Source organism: Schistocerca gregaria, chromosome 5, assembly GCF_023897955.1.
Source record: "Schistocerca gregaria isolate iqSchGreg1 chromosome 5, iqSchGreg1.2, whole genome shotgun sequence".
Classification (NCBI taxonomy): Eukaryota; Metazoa; Arthropoda; class Insecta; order Orthoptera; family Acrididae; genus Schistocerca; species Schistocerca gregaria.
The window spans coordinates 521,476,294-521,499,776 of NC_064924.1; the positions used below are offsets into that span (position 1 = coordinate 521,476,294).

Below are 23,483 nucleotides of genomic sequence, written 5' to 3' on the forward strand. Positions count from 1 at the left end.
TTTGCCCTTCTCCTTCCTTCTCACATGTTCTGTTTTATGTGGTGTTCTTTATCTATTTAACTGCACTCCTCTCACCCTATCCATATCACTAGACTTTTCTGTGTGTTGTTAGGTGGGGTGCATCTGTTAAGTGGTGGGTGATATGCCCCCCATCACACTTTCTGCCTTTGAGGGCCTCTAACTGCTTCTTGGACAGGGCATCTCGCCTGCCTTTTTTCCTTTTCCCCCTTTTCTTCTCCCATGTTCCATTCTGCAGTAGGCCTTTCTTTGGAGTATAGTTTTGTTGATTTGCTGTTAATGTAGGAGGGACTGACGACCTTGTAGTTTGGTCCCTTTAATCATTAAACCAACCAACCAACCAACAACTGAATGGATCCTGGAACAAAAAATAAATTATTTTTAGATGGTAACATGGCTTTATGTCATAACATTTAACCAAAAGGGCTATTTTCAATGTTATTAACCATTTCTTAAATACTTTGGACAATTACATGAACATTTCAGGAATATTCTCATGTTTAACAGAAGCATTGGTCTTTATTGAGTAAGCTGTTATTCTGAAAAACTTGGATTTTTTTTATATAGGAGACTTGCCAAATAAGTGGATAAATAATAATTAGGAAATAGCTACTAGATAACAGAAATGAATTACAATCTTGTCTTTCAGAGCAATGCGTTCTAACTGACGGTTTTACACACAGGTCCATTTTGGATGCAATTCATTTTTGGTATATGTAAGTGCCTCCCCTTTGTTAGGAATTCAGAACCAGTAGTGCTTGTGGGTCACTCAAGTCTATTGATTGAAGCAAAGGTGAGGACCTTAGTGTCTTCTTCGAAAGTGTTGTCACCAAATAAATTTTGTTTACCAGTTCATTATGATAGCAATTTTTGTAAAAAATTACCCACATATGCAGATAAAAACAAAGTACAACCAGCAGGGAGCCGACACTCTCACATTCTGTTGGATTTATATACATGTTATTGCTTATCTTAGAAGCTAGATTAAGGAAGGGCAAACCTACGCTTCTAGCATTTGTAGACTTGGAGAAAGCTTTTGACAATGTTGACTGGAATACTCTCTTTCAAATTCTGAAGGTGGCAGGGACTTGAAAGGGAAGCAGTGGTTGGGAAGGGAGTGAGACAGGATTGTAGTCTCTCCCCAATGTTATTTAATCTGTATATTGAGCAAGCAGTGAAGGAAACAAAAGAAAAATTCGGAGTAGGTATTAAAATCCATGGAGAAGAAATAAAAACTTTAGGTTTGCTGATGACATTGTAATTCTGTCAGAGACAGCAAAGGACTTGGAAGAGCAGTTGAACGGAATGGACAGTGTCTTGAAAGGAGGGTATAAGATGAACATCAACAAAAGCAAAACGAGGATAATGGAATGTAGTCGAATTAAATCGGGTGATGCTGAGGGAATTAGATTAGGAAATGAGACACTTAAAGTAGTAAAGGAGTTTTGCTATTTGGGGAGCAAAATAAATGATGATGGTCGAAGTAGAGAGGATATAAAATGTAGACTGGCAATGGCAAGGAAAGCGTTTCTGAAGAAGAGAAATTTGTTAACATCGAGCATAGATTTAAGTGTCAGGATGTCATTTCTGAAAGTATTTGTATGGAGTGTAGCCATGTATGGAAGTGAAACATGGACGATAAATAGTTTGGACAAGAAGAGAATAGAAGCTTTCGAAATCTGTTGTTACAGAAGAATGCTGAAGATTAGATTGGTACATTACATAACTAATGAGGAAGTATTGAATAGGATTGGGGAGAAGAGAAGTTTGTGGCACAACTTGACCAGAAGAAGGGATCGGTTGGTAGGACATGTTCTGAGGCATCAAGGGATCACCAATTTAGTATTGGAGGGCAGCATGGAGGGTAAAAATCGTAGAGGGAGACCAAGAGATGAATACACTAAGCAGATTGAGAAGGATGTAGGTTGCAGTAGGTACTGGGAGATGAAGAAGCTTGCACAGGATAGAGTAGCATGGAGAGCTGCATCAAACCAGTCTCCGGACTGAAGACCACAACAACAACATTGCACTGTCTCAACACAAATTCAGTAATACTGCTCACATTAATAGAAAACTATTTATGGTGGCATTTTAGTGCCATATAAGAAATAGAGACTGGTACTGGAAATTTTTGTAGTTTTCAGAGAAGTACAACTAACAAAATTAGTCATCTCCAAAGACATCATGATAATACCATACAACACCACCACTTTAGATAGTAGTTCAATTCAGTAAGGAAGAGAGTCCAAAATTTCAGATATGCGGAAGCCACCTCATTTCCAATTAATCATCTAAATTTTGGGGATATTAATTCTACAGTTCACCTTCTGTTACAAACAGTCCCAGATGTTTTCCGTGGGATTACGATCAGACATTTTAGTAGTTGTGTTCAGATAAGATAGGGTTCCTGAGCATTTGTCAAATCTGTAATATATGTGTGCAGTGCTTTGAGTACTGCTGTTGTCATCTCAGAAGGCTATTGTGTCCACATCATGTCACCATAAATATGTGCTATGAGTGGGAGTACTTGGTCACTGTTAATGTTGAAATAACACTGTAGTTCTTGTTAACAGTGACTTGAATGAGTGGATCATGGTCATGGAGTAAGAAACAGCTCCAAAGTATCAACAAGCCACCTCCAGATTTAACTACCCCCTCTATGCAGTAATAATTTTTGTTAATTACTGTCAAAAATCACAGATGTATACTTAATTGAAGTACAAGTACATATAAAAATGTGAAACTTGGTAAACAATCTTTAGTAATGGTATTTGGTATGTATAGTTTGTGGTTTGGTGTGATGTAAGGGAAGGCTTAAAGACTCTTATCTGGCCAGGATAGATAAAACAAGGACCAGTAATAAATGAAAATACAGAGAATTTTCATTAAAGTATGATAGGTAGTCATAAATTTTTAATTATCATCTCAAAAAATTAACCTGTGGCCATGAAAGTTTGTGACAGTAATGGTATTAGTCCTTCTTTTCCAGCTCACTCTTTAGTGTGACACATTCTTCTGAATGATGGATAGCTTGTTGCAGACTTTGGATGGAGATGTCTTTATTTTGGCTGTTAAGGAAATGTTCCAACTCAGGAATCACTTTGTCATTGTGGAAACTCATGTGTCCTGTGTGCCCCTTTTTATGGATATGGAATGCTGTGACCTGTTGTGCTACTTGAATTGGCTGGAGTCTTCATTTGCAAAAGCACTCATTCAATATGATGAGGTCACGTGAGTGTGTACTCTCGCAATGCTTCATTTGCTGTTATGGTCTTCAGGCTGGTTTGAAGCTGCCCTCCATGTTACTCTATCCTGTGCAAGCCTCATCATCTCTGAATAATTACTGCATCCTAAATCCTTCTAAAGTTGCTTACTCTGTTCACCTATTCATTTTCATGCACGATATATTAACCCCATCTTACCTGCATACTGTTGTTTGTGGAGTTAGTACCTAGCATGTTGCGGATTTACAATTTAAACAGAATGAGACCCAGGTGTGATCCTTGCCACAACCATGCAACTTCGTGGTGGTTTTAGTCCTTCTCTGCATAGTAATCTTTCAGTTTGACACATTTTTCTCATTAATGGCTGACATGGCAGAGACATTACCTGTAGAAGTCTGCATTTCAGCTGTTCAAAAACATTCCACCTTCAAAAAATTGTAAAGCAGTATGAAATGGAATGAGCATGTAAGTATTGTAGCAGGGAAAATGAATGATCAACTAACATTTATTGGGACAATTTTCGGAAAGTGCAATCCATTGTTGAATGCTGTTAGAGTGTTTGGGAGCTGCACCAGGTCATATTAGAGGAAGACATAGAAGCAATTCACAGTCAGGCTGCTAGATTTATTACCGGTCGGTTTGTACAACACACAGTTGTTATGGAGAAGCTTCGGGAACTCTAATGGGAATCCCTGGAGATAAGGCAACTTTCTTTTCAAGGAGCACTATTTAGAAAATTTAAAGAACCAGCATTTGATGCTGACTGCAGAATGATTCTACTGCTGCCAACATACATTTAGCATAAGGCCCATGAATATAAGATTAGAGAGATAAGGGCTTGCAGAGAGGCATATAGACAGTAGTTTTTCCATCATTCTATTTGTGAGTTGAACAGGAAAGTAAATGACTAGTAGGGTTACAGATTGCCCTTCCCCATGCCCCATATGGTGGCTTGTGGACTATGTATGGAGATGTAAGTAACACATCGTTTGCCATGTACCATGTGGTGGCTTGTGGAGTTTGTATGCAGATGTAGGTAACACATTGTTGTTGTTCTGTAAATGGCTACCACACAACGGTTTCTTCATCTAAGAAAGATATTAAAACACTGGGTGCCATGTTATTTTTCAGTTTATTGGGGGTGGGAGGTGAGGTAAAATTTGCTACCCTGAAGAAGCAGAATGTGTGACTATGTCTTGCACAGATTGAGCTGGAGCAAAACAAGCCTTTTCGGCAACCTCCCATGACGTAGTGCCATGCTGTGTCAGTTCGGAACACTATGGGCATAATATGTTAGCACCACGTCATGGCAGTCTCAAAATACATTCAGCGATCCCTTGTCCAGTGACTGTTGGGTCTTGATTCTTTTCAGCAGCGGTGACTCCACCTAGTTCCGCTGCTTGCTTTGCTCCATTATCCAGGGGTCGCAGTGGTACACCAAAGCTAAACATGTCTGGATTTGTGGGACACAACTGCAATATTTCCACTGCTACCTGAGTTCTGTGAGGTTTCTGAGAGCGGGTGGTTGTAGAAACCTTTGTGACTTTAAAAATGTCATGCAATATGTTGTAAACTGATCCGCAACAGATATGCAATTTCTCCGTTAGCACCTCGATGCACCAGTCTTCGATTGCCAGGGCCTGCACATCTCACGCCATTCCTGACTCTTAGAAATATTGTATTCTACGTCATTCATCATTATTCAGATTTATTTGATGTAGTGGTAGTATGTACACTATCTAATGACTCTGTCACATGGTGGTGCATTGTTGCCTTACACTTATACTAACTTAACATAGATTGTTGCAGTGTTGTTCCCCTACAAAAGAGGAAAACAAATTATTGCACAGTACTCCACTTACTCATTATGCTGTGCAAGTTTCATTTTTGCTCCTCTAGCAGCATGTTACAGTACTTTAATATGAGAATTTCAATATGTACCTGGACTTAAGAAACACAGCTGCAAACAAACCAAAAATTAATTATGTTTTTTTGAAATGATTATTAAAACTTTGAGACTGCCACATTATATTCTATAGCTAGGGCTACATGTTTATCAAGGGCTGTAATTCTGAGAGGTTGTTAGCTTCACTCTTTTAGTAATCAGAAGTGAAATTCAGGCCTTCTTGTGTTATGTTGTTGCTTTCTCTTTAATGGAAAACTAATCAGATTTTTTAATATCTTGAAAAACTGTGATTGTCTCTAACACATAACTGTAAAGAACTGAGTATTTCTTTAGTGTTTTTTGTGTTTAATTAATTGTGATCATTATAATAGGTGCCTCCTGGAAGCACAAGTTTTGCACAAACAATTAAGCAGTCATATTCCTGAGGAGAGTGTGGACTTAACATCTGGTGATGAGGAGGAATTCTCAGATGCCTTAACTTCGGTAAGCTGTGTTTTTTCTCTGTCTGCTGTGTAATACACCTTTCATCCTCTTTGCATAGTTATTTCGAAACATACATGTATAATATATTTTAAAATGATTTCATACCACTTTCAGCTGTCATTTTTATTTCTTTGTTCTACTTCTTTATGATTTTTGTCCTAGACTATTTTCAAATATCTACAATAGAAGCATTGATCAAACAATAGTGAATCTATCATGGAATTTAACAATATTATGAAAAGAGAAGTTGCTAATTACTATATAGCGGATATACTGAGTCGCAGATAGGCACAACAAAAAGACTGTCACAAATAAGCTTTTGGCCAGCAAGGTCTGGTCTTTGTCAAAAATAGCCCCCCCCTCCCCCCCCCCCCCCCCCCCCCCCCACACACACACATACACACAAAACAAGACTGCAGTCTCTGGCAGCTGAAGCCACACTGTGAGCAGCAGCAGTGCATGATGGGAGTGGCAACTGGGTGTGGGTAACGAGGAGGCTGGTGCGGAGAGGTGGAGGGATAGTAAGGCAGGGGTGGGAGACAGTGGAGTGCTGCAGGGGAGTACCCAGGGACAAGGTGGAGAGAGGTCAGGGCAGATAGGTGCAGTCGGAAGGTTAGACAGAGGGCAGAGGAGAGGGTAAGGGGGTGGGGGGTGGAGTGGCAATGGGGTTGGGGGTAGAGAGAAGTAAAAGGACTGGGTGTGTTGGTGGAATGACACCTATGTAATACTGGAATGGGAACAGGGAATGGGCTGGATAGGTGAGGGCAATGACTGATGAAGGTTGAGGCCAGGAGGGTTATGAGAACATAGGATGTATTGCAGGGAGATTTCCCACATGCGCAATTCAGTAAAGCTGGTGTTGGAGGGAAGGATCCATATGGCACAGGCTGGGAAGCAGTCAGTGAAATAGAAATTAAAAACTGATCCCAACCTTATAATCCTACCTGCAGACAACGGCTCCACCTCTGTTGTTTTCAACTACCAGGATTACTCTGTAGAAGGACTCTGCCAGCTGTCAGATACATACACCTACAAACCTAGCCACAGTGACACCATTCCAGAAATCCAGCAGGATCTCCAGTTGCTCATCAAATCTTTAGGCACATCCCAGAACCTCTCTGTGGAGAACATCTCTCTGCCCATCCCTACTGCTCCCCACACTCCTGCCTTCTACATGTTTCCTGAAGTCCATAAACCCAACCATCCACGACACCCCATTGTGCCTGGTTACTGTACCCCCACCAAGAGAATCTCTGCTCTCACAAACCAACATCTTCAACCTATTATCCGGAACCTACCCTCATATATAAAAGATACCAATCATTTCCTCCACTGACTCTCCACAGTTCCTGTCCCTTTACCAAACAGTGCCCTGCTCGTCATTATTGATGCCAGCTCCCTTTACACTAAAATCCCTAAGACCCATGGCCTTACTGCTACTGAACACTATCTTTCCCAATGTCCGATGGATTCCAAACCAACAACCTCCTTCCTAGTCACCATGACTACCTATATCCTCACCTACAATTACCTCTCCTTTGAAGGCATTACCTACAAATAAATTTGGGGTATGGCTATGGGCGCCCACATGGCACCATCCTATGCCAACCTATTCATGGGAATCCTACCTAAACATCCAGATTTCTAAACCCCTCACCTGGTTCAGATTCATTGATGACATCTTTGCAATCTGAATCAAGGGTGAGGAAACCCTATCCACTTTCCTCCAGAACCACCACAGCTTCATCTTGTGGTGCAGTTCTTCTTGTTGTGTCTGTGCTGGCTATGAAAATGTGATGAAAAGTTCTGCCTTATGCAAGATACTTTTTTGTTTTGTTTCACCCATACATGTTTCAGCACTTTTGTGCTATCTTCAGTGGGGTTCAATTTTTATTTTTAAGTGTAAAATTGTTGTTACATATTAACATTTGTGTTGTTTACAACATTATGTAAAAGTTCCATTTATAGCTTAATTGGAGAAAAGTGGATCTAACATTAGTTAACATACCTTACGTGATGTTAATGTCCATTTATTTTGGGAGCTATTCTGCTACACAATATACAACTTGTCATCTGCAAACAGCAAAACGTAATTTTTCTCTGTCATGCATTTACGAACAGAAATGAGTCTGTATCATGTTTTTTGTGTGTAACTTACAGTTTTGAAGTTGTGGTACGTTCTCCTGTGTTTTTGGCGAAGTAAATAGGCTTACTTCTTAACCTATGGTCTCTGGGCACTGCACTTTTTTCAATTTCTCAAAACGGGCAGAGTTTTCGCTGCCATTAGATGTTGTTGTGGCTGTGTGGTGTTTATTTGTTTCGTAGTTTGTTTTTCTAGGTGAGGTGCGCGAGTTTTGAATTGTATTTGGTCTGTGGTGTATGGTTTGTGTGGGTTTGCATGTGTGTGTTGAGTACTGGGGCAGAGAGGGAGGCAGATAGAGAGACGGAGTGATAGAGAGGGAGGGAGAGGTAAAAAGATTTTTATTTTTATTTATTTGTTCCCCCCCCCCCCCCCACCCCCCACGAATAGTTTTGGTGTGGGTGTTACTTGTATAGTACTTCTATTGTGGCAAAGAGGGTTTTGTTGCAGAGTGATGTGTATTCATTGAGTACTTTCTTTCCTTGGGTTAATTGATTTCTAGATATGATAGCTTTCTTTTATAGTTAATTTGTGATATAGGCTGTGTGGCGATACCTGTAAGACACCGCTAGCCCACGCCTCTCGCGGTGTGCGTTTAACCCCATTTAAATGACGCGCCAAGCGCGCCCAGCGGCTGTACGATTAATTAAATAATCGGCGTGTTAATCACAGTTGAAATCTCTGGTCCAGAGGGACGTGAAGAGGCTGTGGTCCAGAGAGAGAGTAGAGTCAGTCGAGTCTTGTTCAGTCCTAAGAGTCAGTCGAGCTAGAAAGTGTCTTGTGAAACGATCATTCTGTGGATAATATTAGTGTGATGATTTCTTTTATATGTGTTGTGTTGTCTTCTTAGATGAGTAAAAAAAAATATAGGTAAAATAAATTTTTGTGATGTCCATCAATAAGTTCATTCCAGTAAAAATAGAACCACTTCCCTTCACCTTTATACACCCTTTTTTCTTTCTTTCCTTTCAACAAAACAAAAACAAAAAATTACCACCCCCTTTTTTTTTAATTCCGTACATCACAGCTGCTACTAGTTTTTAGGATGTGTAAGTCAGTTTCAATGTTTGCTGGGTGGTGATTGTGTGCTGTCAGATGGTCTGCAAATGTTGACTGTGAGTTATTGCTTTTCAGTGCTCCGAGGTGTTCTGTATACCTGGTTCTGAAATTCCTACATGTTTGGCCTACATTGTAGTCCAAAAAATGGACTTTGAATATTGAACTATACAGATTGCATATCAAATTAGCAAATCACATAACATATCCACCATTTTTGATGAACTAATGTTCAGTGTCAGAACATATACCATAATAGGCAAAAACATACAATCCAACAAAAGAAACTGGCCAAAATAATAAACCACACAAACACCTACCAATCCCACCACCAATGCAACGAACACATTTTTTCAAAAAAGAGTGATTAATCTAACAGACATAAAATTATCTAAACAAGAAAACAGCCTACTTGAAAAGGATCCCAAACATAACATAAGCACACTGGTGTCACACAGGACAGTAGAAAATATCATAACAGAAACCGAACACATCATAAAGCAACAAGAAAAACTAAACACACCTGAATTCAATGCAAAACTAACAAGAGAACTGGTTGCTGAGGAAATAAGAAACATAATTAAAGAGAAGCCACCATAAAAGAAAACACTAGGACTGCTGAAGAAGAAACCTACAGAAAACTTCAGAGCAAATTAACACAAGAAAATGCCATCATCACAAAATCAGACAAGGTAATTCAATAGTAGTCATAAATAAACAGTAATACATTCACAAAACATTAGAATTCATGCAAAGCAACAACATCACAGAATTAATAAGTGACCAGTTCGCAAACCCTGAATACCTATATGTCCATTGATAAACTTCACCAAAGCACCAACATACCACTTAGCCAAACACACACACACACACACACACACACACACACACACACACGAAAACATACCAAACGTAGCAACGTTGGTTTCATTTGACATAATTTCGATGTACACTCACATCTCAACAGAAGACACCATCAACGTCGTAGAAAGAAGCCTCCAACTACAAGGAAACATACCCACAACAAACATACAAGAAAATCGGCCATACTCAGGCTCATCACAGAGCAAAACTACTTCACATTCAACACCAGATTTTACTCTCAACAAGATGGACTACCCATGGGATCCCCAAAAAAATGGTTCAAATGGCTCTGAGCACTATGGGACTTAACTTCTGAGGTCATCAGTCCCCTAGAACTTAGAACTACGTAAAGCTAACCAACCTAAGGACATCACACACATCCATACCCAAGTCAGGATCCGAACCTGCGACTGTAGCGGTCACACGGTTCCAAACTGAAGCGCTTAGAACTGCACGTGGCCTCCTAGCTGACTTTTCCTCAATCAGATAGAAAAACAAATCTTTGACAAAATACTAATACCAAAACAGTACATAATAATATATTGATACAGATATATAGATGACATAATTTGCGTAATAGATGAACCACAGGTTCGCATAAAAGAACTTCATGACAACATAAACTCCATCCACCCACAAATACAATTCACCATTGAAGCACAAACAGATGAAAAACTTAATTTCTTAGATCTCACCATACACAAGAGAAACAACAAACATGAATTCACAATCTACAGAAAACCCTCAATTACCAGCACCATAATTCATGAACCATGGACCTTGCCGTTGGTGGGGAGACTTGCGTGCCTCAGCGATACAGATGGCCGTACCGTAGGTGCAACCACAACGGAGGGGTATCTGTTGAGAGGCCAGACAAACGTGTGGTTCCGTAAGAGGGGCAGCAGCCTTTTCAGTAGTTGCAGGGGCAACAGTCTGGATGATTGACTGATCTGGCCTTGTAACAATAACCAAAACAGCCTTGCTGTGCTGGTACTGCGAACGGCTAAAAGCTAGGGGAAACTACAACCGTAATTTTTCCCGAGGGCATGCATGTTTACTGTATGATTAAATGATGATGGCTTCCTCTTGGGTAAAATATTCTGGAGGTAAAATAGTCCCCCATTCGGATCTCCGGGCGGGGACTACTCAAGAGGATGTCGTTATCAGGAGAAAGAAAACTGGCGTTCTACGGATCGGAGCGTGGAATGTCAGATCCCTTAATCGAGCAGGTAGGTTAGAAAATTTAAAAAGGGAAATGGATAGGTTAAAGTTAGATATAGTGGGAATTAGTGAAGTTCGGTGGCAGGAGGAACAAGACTTCTGGTCAGCTGACTACCGGGTTATAAACACAAAATCAAATAGGGGTAATGCAGGAGTAGGTTTAATAATGAATAGGAAAATAGGAATGCGGGTAAGCTACTACAAACAGCATAGTGAACACATTATTGTGGCCAAGATAGATACGAAGCCCACACCTACTACAGTAGTACAAGTTTATATGCCAACTAGCTCTGCAGATGACGAAGAAATTGAAGAAATGTATGATCAAATAAAAGAAATTATTCAGATAGTGATGGGTGACGAAAATTCAATAGTCATGGGTGACTGGAATTCGGTAGTAGGAAAAGGGAGAGAAGGAAACATAGTAGGTGAATATGGACTGGGGCAAAGAAATGAAAGAGTAAGCCGCCTGGAAGAATTTTGAAAAGAGCACAACTTAATCATAGGTAACACTTGGTTCAAGAATCATAAAAGAAGGCTGTATACATGGAAGAAGCCTGGAGATACTGACAGGCTTCAGATAGATTATATAATAGTAAGACAGAGAGTTAGGAACCAGGTTTTAAATTGTAAGACATTTCCAGGGGCAGATGTGGACTCTCACCACAATCTGTTGGTTATGACCTGTAGATTAAAACTGAAGAAACCGCAAAAAGGTGGGAATTTAATGAGATGGGACCTGGATAAACTAAAAGAACCAGAGGTTGTACAGAGTTTCAAGGAGAGCATAAGGGAGCAATTGACAGGAAAGGGGGAAAGAAATACAATAGAAGAAGAATGGGTAGCTTTGAGGGATGAAGTAGTGAAGGCAGCAGAGGATCAAGTAGGTAAAAAGACGAGGGCTAGTAGAAATCCTTGGGTAACAGAAGAAATATTGAATTTAATTGATGAAAGGAGAAAATATAAAAATGCAGTAAATGAAGCAGGCAAAAAGGAATACAAATGTCTCAAAAATGAGATCGACAGGAAGTGCAAAATGGCTAAGCAGGGATGGCTAGAGGACAAATGTAAGGCTGTAGAGGCTTATCTCACTAGGGGTAAGATAGATACTGCCTACAGGAAAATTAAAGAGACCTTTGGAGAAAAGAGGACCACTTGTATGGATATTAAGAGCTCAGATGGAAACCCAGTTCTAACCAAAGAAGGGAAAGCAGAAAGGTGGAAGGAGTATATAGAGGGTCTATACAAGGGCGATGTACTTGAGGACAATATTATGGAAATGGGAGATACGATACTGTGTGAAGAGTTTGTCAGAGCACTAAAAGACCTGAGTCAAAACAAGGCCCCAGGAGTAGACAACATTCCATTGGAACTACTGATGGCCTTGGGAGAGCCAGTCCTGACAAACTCTACCATCTGGTGAGCAAGATGTATGAGACAGGCGAAATACCCTCAGACTTCAAGAAGAATATAATAATTCCAATCCCAAAGAAAGCAGGTGTTGACAGATGTGAAAATTACCGAACTATCAGTTTAATAAGTCACAGCTGCAAAATACTAATGCGAGTTCTTTACAGATGAATGGAAAAACTAGTAGAAGCCGACCTCGGGGGAAGATCAGTTTGGATTCCGTAGAAATGTTGAAGCACGTGAGGTAATACTGACCCTACGACTTATCTTAGAAGCTAGATTAAGGAAGGGCAAACCTACATTTCTAGCATTTTTAGACTTAGAGAAAGCTTTTGACAATGTTGGCTGGAATACTCTCTTTCAAATTCTAAAGGTGGCAGGGGTAAAATACAGGGAGTGAAAGGCTATTTACAATTTGCACAGAAACCAGATGGCAGTAATAAGAGTCGAGGGGCATGAAAGGGAAGCAGTGGTTGGGAAAGGAGTGAGACAGGGTTGTAGCCTCTCCCCGATGTTTGTGGTCTTCAGTCCTGAGACTGGTTTGATGCAGCTCTCCATGCTACTCTATCCTGTGCAAGCTTCTTCATGTCCCAGTACCTACTGCAACCTACATCCTTCTCAATCTGCTTAGTGTATTCATCTCTTGGTCTCCCTCTACGATTTTTACCCTCCATGTTGCCCTCCAATACTAAATTGGTGATCCCATACTCACAAAGAAGCCAGCTTCAGGTATTTACTTCACAACCTGAACAAAAATACCCATGAACAAACATGATGACAGAAGGACTGACCACAATAAAACAAATTGCACAGGAGAATGGATATGATGCAAAGAGAGTAGACAAAATAAACCACAAGATACAAAAACAAACAACACACAACCATGAACACACACATAAACAAGCACAGCATAACACAACACACAACAAATCCGTAGACAGTAAGCAACAAATGGCACATAATGACTTACAACAACAAAGTCATACACAGGGTGGGTAATATACTAAAGAAACAAGGACTAACCGTCGCATACAGAACCAACAACACAAAGAAAGCAGACTTGGAAGAAGTACCACCAAAACTGACAAACACAGCCAGTCCGGTATTTACCAACTTACTTGCAACTGCTGTCAATCTGTATATGTGGGCCAAACATGTAGGAATTTCAGAATGAGATATACAGAACACCTCGGAACACTGAAAAGCAATAGCTCACACTCAACATTTGCAGACCACCTTGTAGCACACAATCACCACCCAACAAACATTGAAACTGACTTACACATCCTAAAAACTAATAGCAGCCTATATCAAAAATTAACTATAGAAGAAAACTATCACACCCAAAAATCAATAGTTCAACGAAAGAAAGTACTCAATGAATACATATCACTTTGCAACAAAACCCTCTTTGCCACAATAGAAGAACTATACAAGTAACACCTACACCAAAAAATAAATACAAATAAAAACCTTTCTCTCTCTCTCTCTCTCTCTCTCTATCTATCTATCTATCTATCTATCTATCTATCTTTTTATCTATCTATCTACCTACCTACCTACCTACCTACCTACCTACCTACCTACCTCTCTCTCTGCCCCAGTACTCAACACACACATGCAAACCCACACAAATCATACTCCACTAACGCCAAATACTATTAAAAACTAAGGGCGCCTCATGCAGCAAAACAAGCTACGAAACAAATGAACACCACACAGGCACAACAACATGTAATGGCAGCAAAAACTCCACCTATGTTTTGAGAAATCGAAAAAAGTGCAGTGCCAAGTGACCGTAGGTTAAGAAGTAAGCCTATTTACTTTGCCACCAACACAGGAGGACGTACCACAACTTCAACACTGTAAGTTTCACACAAAAAAAGGGGAAACAGACTCATTTCCATTCATAAATGCATGACAAGAGAAAATAAATTATGTTTTGCTGTTTGCAGATAAGTTGTATATTGAGTAGCAGAATAGCTTCCAAAATAAATGGACATTTAACATCATGTAAGGTATGTGTTATAACCTTTAGTCACCAATAATTGTGTGGATATTCAACACACTCACTTAAAAACAATAGCTGGTTACATGATAACAACTCAGTATTTCTTATTTGACTGCCGTGCCGTGACATGCAGCCGGCGCCGTTCGTAGCTAGGTGGCGCTCCCACACTCAGCCGAGTTGGGGAGCGCCTCTATCACCGTTTGCGCGTACTGTCGTGGCACTGTCACAACACTTTTCCCCCCATGAAAAAAAAAAAAAAATCCTTACTTCCTTGGAGACATGGACAGTGCGGAGACATCCATGGCCTCTTGTGGGGCCCCGAGAAGATCCCACGGAGAGACACGAGAGTATGGTCGAAAATGTCCAGGATGAAAGCTCGTGCGTGGAATGTGCCTCCTGGACGAGATAATGGGTGAAAACTCCGGAGCTGCATCCATAGGTGTCGTGGACCTGGGGGTGTGCTCCAGTGAGATGGGTCACGGAGAAGGCGTCGTCGTGACTGGGGCCGGTTCCGGTGTACTCAGAAGTGGTAGCGACGTCAGCTGCATCAACACATACGGTAGATCGGCAGCAGCGACAGGACTGGCTTCTCGGGCTGGTGGAGGCGATGGAAGGGATGGTGGCACCGGCGTGGCCACCACTCATGGGCGCATCTGGTCGTAATGGTGAACAACCATGCCGTCGTCCGTACGTATTTCACAAAGCCGGCGGCCGCGAAGAGCCTTGACCACCCCTGAAATCCATTTAGGGCGAGATCCATACCCTCGCGCCCACACGTCGGTGCCCACCGTGTTTTTTCCCGCACTAGGAGACACAGCAAAAGGCCTGACAGGGTGAAGCAGGTGCAGTAGAGTGCACGGTTGGCAGCCATGCAAGAGTTCAGCAGGGCTGCGATCACCCAGATTCGTGAAGTGATAAGAACTCAGAAATTGCAGCAGAGCGTCATCTGTGGAAAAATCACTAAGGAATTTTTTCATCTGGCTTTTGAAAGTGCGGACAAGGTGCTCGACCTCCCCATTCGATTGCGGATGGAAGGGTGGTGCTGTAACATGGTGAATCCCTTGTCCAGTACAAAAATCAGGGAAGGCCTGCAAAGAGAACTGAGGGCCATTGTCCATGACAATCGTGGATGGAAGACCTTCTAGCGCAAAGATTTTGGGCAAAGCGAGCGTCGTCGCCGCAGTGGTGGACAATGGACATAGAACAACAAAGGGAAACTTCGAGAAGGCGTCAATCAAAAGTAGCCAATAAGTACCGAGGAAGGGGCTCGCAAAGTCAGCGTGCACCCATTCTCATGGCTTTCCGGATCTGCCACGGAGAGGGCATTGAAAGAGGTGTAGCCAGTTGTTGAGCACACTGACCACACGCAGCAACCATGGGGGTGATGTTCGAATAAATGTGCCTGCGGGCCAGGAACTTAGTCCGAGAAATACCCCAATGGCCTTCATGCAACAGTTTGAGAACATCTTCACAAAGAGAGGCTGGCACCACGACCCGTGTAGATGTACCATCCGTGACCAGAAGAACACCACTATCACGAACAGACAGACAAAGGCGCAAGGCATGGTAGTTTCGAAGGGGATCCGATGCCCGGCCCTTGGTCCTGCCCCGCCAACCCCGTTGAACAAAACCGATCACCTGACGCAGGACCGGGTCCCGCGCAGTAGCCGACGCGACCTGCGAAGCTGTAAGTGAAAACCCTCGACCGCATGACGTTCTTCCTCATCAATGTGGAAACAGAGTAGTTCATCACGATCGAAAACCAGGTCGGGGCCCATCGGCAATCGCGACAATGCGTCAGCATTGGCGTGCTGGGCCGTGGGGCGATAGTAAATCTCATAGTGAATACGAGACAAGTATAAAGCCCAACGTTGCAGGCGGTGGGTGATCTGCCTTATTCCTAAGCGACGCTGATGGGCTGAACAGAGAGACCGGCAGCTTGTGGTCAGTGGTGAGGTGAAACTTAGAACCATACAAAAAAACACTGAACTTTTTTAGAGCATAAATGATAGTAAGCACCTCCTTTTCGATTTGAGAGTAATGCCGTTGCGCTTCGTTGAGGGTCTTGGAAGCATAGGCGATGGGCGAGAAGAGCCCCTATGCCATACTGTGACGCGTCAGTTGCCAGAACCAAGTGCTGACGCGGATGGAATGTGGCAGGACAAGGCGCCAACTGCAAATGAGTCTTCAGGTTTACAAAAGCCTCCTCACACTCGTCGGACCAACAGAAAGGGACGTTTTTGCGTAACAGCTGATGCAGAGGATGAGCTACCGTCGCTGCGGATGGAATGAATTTGTGATAGTAAGCAATCTTGCCTAGAAATGCTTTAAGTTCTTTGACCGTAGACGGCCGGGGTAGAGCGTTAATGGCCGCAACGTGCTGATGTAGAGGACGTATACCTTCACGGGACAAGTGGAAACCAAGATACAAAATGGAGGGTTGGAAGAACTGTGAGTTGTCCAGATTGCACCTCAACCCAGCCGAATGCAAAACCCGAAACATTGAACGCAAATTGCGAAGGTGCTCCTCAGTGGAGGCCCCTGTGACAACAGTGTCATTCAGATAGTTTATGCAGCCGGGAACGGGAGCTGTGAGCTGTTCCAAAAACCGCTGAAAAATCGCCAGCACGCTAGCGATGCCAAATGGTAACCGCTGGTACTGATACAACCCACAAGGAGTGTTGATGATGAGAAATTACTTGGAAGAAGCATCCAACGGCAACTGATGGTACACCTCCGATAAGTCAAATTTGGAAAATAACTGGCCCCCAGCAAGCTTGGTAAATCAGGGTGTATATGACCCGGGACAACCAGGAAATCCGGGAAAAACCTGGGAATTTTTTCATTCAGGAGAAAACCGGGAAAAACTCTGGAATTTTTCATTGTTTTAGCTTTCAGTTAAATTTTTGTAATTTTGACTGTAGAATTGATTCTCTAGCAAAGAATGTTATTGTATCCTGCTACTGGAGACTGATACTGCAGCAATAAATACAAACGAGAGGGAAAAAAATAAAACTTTAGTGGCAAGGGAAATGTACAATTTACAACAACAAAACACCGTGCATGCACAAGCGTCTGCAAATAACAAAAATATCTCAAAGGCCGTAAGGCGCAGACTGTAATTCTTCGTAACAATAAACTGCTTGCTATGAGCATGACGTCACAACTGTTCACGTTGGGTTCGTTTGACCAATTGCCAGCTGTCTGTTGCGCATGCGCATTTGACTTGCGTACAAGCAGTACCTTCTCCTGCTTCTTGAAGTTTGGCTGTTAGCTGTATCAGTAGTAGCAGCAAGCAGCCAGATGCAAACGAGAAAAATTTTTCTCCCACGCCCTAGCTGCCGTACTCATGCTTGCACAGAGTTATCTGAGTTGTAGTGGAGAGGGGCTAACCTCCACGTGAAACCTGTTTACATTAAGTGTGTTTTCGCTGCTTCTCTTCGTGTACAGCTCCCACGTCAAATGAAAACAAAACAGATTTCTGTGGCCGGGAGCTATCAAGTGAATGAAAATACATTCACATAATTACGGAGGGCAAAAATATATTACTAATTACAGTTTACTGATTTTATTTTATTTCCCAGTTAGTAGCAGTCAAGCATTAATCGCCTTGCAGAACAGTGAAGTTTGCTCAAGAAATTTGGCTTTATTAATCTTTCCGCTGAGGCAATCATTTTATTTCAAACGAAGTGTTTCATTCTACAGTATTGCCTAGTTCCAACTGTTCGCTGAATTTCAAGTGCACGTTATTATCTTCTGCCATATATGGCGTTATGCTATAATAAAGAACCAAAAGTGAGATCGCAGAGTACTGGTACTCCAGGAAAATTTACATCCCAAAAACCACACTGAAAAGCTCAATATCTTATGGGATCTACTTCATTGTGAATCTGGAAAAAGCCAATTTGCACTTCAAGTCGAATTACGCATTTTAGTATGGTTTACGAAATTCCGATGCTCTTTGGAGTATCCTCTGATGCCCTGTTTCTTTTATGGTGTAATGTAACCTCTGTTAGTGCTTTATACACACGAACATGCGGGCTTCCTACACCACTACAGTCGCACACACAATACTGCCTGTTTTCTGGCGCTCTCTGGCAACTGATAAATCAGACCTATTTGTAACAGTCTTCGGATAGTATTGCAAACGGTGATTAGAAAAGCGTTACATTCAAAGTAAATTTCTTTTTATTTGCTGGGACATTTGTGTGCTGTATCTTAAACTACAACGCACGCCAAAAAAAAATTTACTTGTGAAAGCGTAGCTTCTGTTGTAGCGTGTTAATCTTAGAGACCAAAATTATATGTGAAAGCTTAGCTTTTCTTGTAGATATACGGCACTGTGTACATTAATGTAAACCATTAACTTTTCCTCTTGCGTATTCGCGCTATGTAACCAGTGATCTTGCTATTGGCTGACTAGAACACGTGTCCTATGCTCTGAATAGCTGCTGTCATCGGCTGGCGATATCTCGTGGCTTGAGATATGACTCGCTTACAAAACGACATCACAACCTCGGTTTCAACGCTGCAGAAACTAACGCACTGTGTTTGGTGCAATTCGAATTTATACTTTCCTAATACGAAAATATGCAGCGTATATGTTGCTGAAAATCATAGGTCTTTCCAAAACTTCTCTCCTTTTTTTTTAAATTAAAAGTCTCTCCAAAACTACTCTGCCCCGTCTTTTCTTTTTTTCCCGGGAAGTTCTACGCGATTGTATAATACGTCAACCATTCAAAGTATTGATAAGTTTTACAGTTCCGAGGGAAAATCTACGGAAAACCTCCTGTCACTTAGCACAGAAAAAGTGTATTTTCACCTGGGAAAAAGCATATTTTTTAAACGGGATATCCGGGAGAAATCCGGGAATAATCTGGGAATTTTTTTTCCTTGTCCCCGTATACACCCTGTAAATAACTCCTCAGGAAGGGGAAGAGGATAAGTGTCAATGAGGCTCTGAACATTGACAGTGGCTTTAAAATCATCACACAATCGCTGACTCCCATGTGGTTTAGAAACCACCACGATTGGCGATGCCCATTCACTGGATGTAACAGGAAGGAGAATCCCTGAAGCTGTTAACCTGTCTATCTCAGTCTTGACAGGTGCACGCAACGCCACCGGAATAGGGCGTGCCCGGAAAAACTTAGGGCGAGCTGTAGGTTTAAGAGTAATGTGGGCTTCAAAATCCTTGGCATGACCCAGACCAGCAGAGAACATGGACAAAAATTCAGAACACAATCCATCCAGCTGTTGATACGGAATATCCTCAGATATGAGGTGCACATCATCATCAATGGAGAACCTGAACAACTGGAAAGCATTATAACCGAACAGGTTTTCACTGCCCGCATGATCCACCACATAAAACGTGAGGGGCCTAACAACACACTTGTAGGCCGTGGAAGCATCAAACTGGCCAATGATAGGAATGTTCTGTTTATTATAAGTTCTCAGATTTCGCGTAACTGGAGACAAGGGAGGGGAGCCCAACTCCAAATACGTGCGAGAATAAATGAGAGTTATTGCAGAGCCAGTGTCCACTTGCATGCAAATGTCTTCATCCAGAACACGAACAGTAACAAACAACTTATTTGTTTGAGAAAGCACACAGTTAACATCCATGTCCGATGCCTCGTCCTCATCGGCAGGAACTTTAAGGGACTGACACACAGAATCAATGTGTCCTTGTTTCCTACATGAATTACACGTGACCCAACGTTTTGGACACGCAGCCCTGTCATGCTGTACGAAACAACATGGACAAGAAGGAAGTGCGGAACGAACCTGCTTCTGTGGTTGCTGTTTTCGCTGTGAGCATTGTGGCCCAACGCGACATTGTTTACGTGAGTGAACCGCCGCCACATCTTCGTTGACCTGTGAAACAGGCAAATTGTCTGTGTTGAAAGTTGACAGTACAGCACCTACATCACACCATGCGTCTATTTGCATGCCAGCAGCGTGAGACACTTCAAAGGATTGAGCGATGCTTAGAACTTCCGACAATGACAGGTTTGGCAGTTGTAGGGCACGTTGCCGAACTTCTTTATCAGGAGCAAGCCGTAGAATAGTGTTCCTAACCATTGAATCAGCATAAGACTCATGATGAGTGTCCGTGACAAACTGACATTTCCTACTCAGACCGTGTAGTTCCGCCGCCCAAGCTCGGTAAGATTGATGGGGCTGTTTACGAAACCGGTAGAATGCCACGTGGGCGGCAACGACGTGAGTGTTGTTTCGGTAATAGTTAGACAATAAGTCACACATTTCTTGGAAGGACAGAGAGGCAGGTTCCCGCAGAGGGGCTAACTGAGATAGCAGCTGATAGATCCGTGGGGAAATCCAAGATGGAAATAACGACTTACACATAGGAGCGTCGACAATGCCAAAAGTCCAGAAGTGTTGCCACAAACGCTTCTCATAATCCTCCCAGTCTTCAGCGGCCTTGTTGTACGGAGGGAATGGAGGCAGAGAAGAGGAAAACAGATGATGAGTAAGCGACGTCGACAACGCTTGAAATGCAGCCGTCAGCTGTGTTTGTTGTGCCTGAATAGCAGCCGTCAGCTGTGTTTGTTGTTCAATGAACACTTGCATAAGCTGTTCCATGTCTGCCCCTTCACGAACACACAAATCCACAAAGCAGTGAAAATATCCCATCCTCGTCGCCAAAAAGTGTTATAACCTTCAATCACCAATAATTGCGTGGATATTCAACACACTCACTTAGAAACAATAGCTGGTTATCCCCCTGCGGGTTCGGGGGTTAGAATAGGCCCGCGGTATTCCTGCCTGTCATAAGAGGCGACTAAAAGGAGTCTCAAACGTTTCGGCCTTATGTGATGGTTCCCTCTTGAGTATGACCTCCATTTTTCCAAATTTCCGTTGTTAGTGTGTGCCATTTGGGGAAGGACGCCTTACGTGGTGTTTTTCTATCGGTCCATCATGCACCACCATCTTGCATGCTACCTATTGTTGTGTGGCGGGATTTACACCTAACGTCTTCTGGCTTGCCTCCTCCTCGTCTTGTGCGCAATCCCCTTCTTAGCGCCCACGACAACTGTGGACCCTTTCAACACCTAAAATCCAGCACGGTAGCCATTCTGTTGTGGTGGGGTCGTCATGTACCCTCTTGGTGGTAGCCCCCTGACCATGCAGTGATCACACTATGGATGCCAGAGCTGTATGTGCCCATCTTGTCTGGGGCACGGGTACTCCGGGCAACAGGATATCGACCAGGTACCTGTTGCTTTGGCTGGGTGGCGCCCTTGGGGAGAGCCCTCGTTCGGAGTAGGTGGCAGCTGGATGGATGTAGTGCAATGAAGCGCAATAAATCACACCAAGTTGGTGGTCGCCCGGCCACCAGCATCTCTAAGTGAGGCAGAGTTGAATTTGATGCCAGTCGTTCCCCTCGTTGGCTGCGCCGTGGGAGGGATGGGGATCTAGTGCCAAGTGGGAGCCTTACGTACCACAATACCTTGTCTGCAGCAGGACTAATGGTGACTCCTTTCTTACGACGAAGCCCCTGTTTTTTGTGGAACACCTGGAGGATAAGTTTGGGGAAGTGGCAGGGTTGTCTAAAATGAGGAATGGGTCCATCCTCCTCAAGACGTCCTCCCCAGCCCAGTCACGGGCGTTGCTCTTGTGTGATAAGCTGGGTGACGTCCCTGTTACCGTCACTACCCACAGTAGCTTAAATATGGTCCAGGGGATTATTTACCATCGTGACCTATTGTTACAATCCAATGATGAGCTGAGAGCCAACTTGGAATGACGTGGTGTACATAGAGGACCCAAGACTAACAGGGTGGCCACCGGTGCCTTTATCTTGGCCTTCGAGGGTGCTGTATTGCCCGAGCAGGTCAAGGTAATGGTTTACCGTTGTGACGTCAAGCCATATGTCCTTCCCGCGATGCGGTGCTTCCAGTGCTGGAAGTTTGGGCATATGTCCTCCCGTTGCCCATCCAGCGCCACATGTCGAGATTGCGGATGCCCCTCTCATCCCGATTCTCCATGTGTGCCTCCGCCTGTAAGTGTCAACTGTGGGGAGCACCACTCTCCATGCTTGCCGGATTGCCCCGTTCTTCATAAGGAGCGGAAGATAATGGAATTTAAGACCCTGGACCGGCTTACTTATTGAGGGGCAAAACTGAAATTTGAAAGGTTGTATCCTGTTTCCCTTCGAACATCTTATGCTGCAGCCACGTTATCGTCGCCTCGCGAGCGGCAGTTGTCACCTCATCTGTGCCGCCTTCAATGGGCCCTCGGGGCCGTGCATCTCTGTCTGCCCCCCTAGTGTCTGGGGGCAAGCCTTCCTCTGTTGCCCCCTTAGCAGTTGGGCGGCAAACCCTCTTTTCGCCTGTGCCGCGGATCTCACCCTCACGGAACCCTCGGGGGCCTTTCCTATGGACACAGCTGACTCTCCCCCGGTGGCGTCCATTGGCTCTGAGGCGCCGTCTGCCTCTTAGTTGCCTTCACGCCCTCCCAGTCCATTCCTGCTTCCATTCTCCAGTGGAATTGCGGCGATTATTTCCGCCACCTGCCGGAGCTCTGGATGCTTCCGAGTGTTTCCCCTGTTCTCTGCATTGCTCTTCAGGAAACTTGGTTTCCAGCAATGCGGACCCCCGCCCTTCGCGGTTATCGGGGATACTAAAAGAACTGCGCTACCTGTCAACGTGCGTCAGGTTGAGTTCTGCTTCTGGGCGATTTCACTGCCGACAACCCTCTATGGGGTGGAACTGTCTCCGATGACCGTGGTCATGCCGTGGAGCATGTGTTGGCTCAGCTCGACCTTAGCCTCTTGAACACCGGTGCTCCCACGCATTTCAGTGTGGCCCATGACTCGTTCTCGGCCATCGAGGCTGCCATCCCCCACTCTTCTGGACTCCCTCGGAGGAAGACTGTACCCTGGTGGTCGCTGGTGTTGAGGCTATTCGTGACCGTAGGCGGGCTCTCCAGCGTCATAGGTGGTACCTGTCTCTGGAGACCCTCATCTCCTTTAAGAGGCTCCGTGCCTTGACCCGTCATCTTATTGCAAGACGTAAGTAGGAGTGCTGGGAGAGGTATGTCTCATCCTTGGGCTCCCGTGTCTCCCCCTCGCATGTGTGGTCCCAGATCCGGCGAATTTATGGATACCAGACCCCTATGGGT

General features: G+C 43.4%; 1 protein-coding gene across 4 annotated transcripts in view; it reads left to right on the top strand.

The window, feature by feature from the left end:
• Positions 1–23,483, top strand: part of LOC126272771 (NBAS subunit of NRZ tethering complex-like) — a 410,576-nt gene that overhangs the window by 191,144 nt on the left and 195,949 nt on the right. For all 4 annotated transcript variants that reach the window (XM_049975911.1, XM_049975912.1, XM_049975914.1 and 1 more), the window contains one exon: positions 5,520–5,631. In XM_049975911.1, coding sequence (XP_049831868.1) covers positions 5,520–5,631 — 112 coding nt within the window. The remainder of the gene's footprint in view (positions 1–5,519; positions 5,632–23,483) is intronic.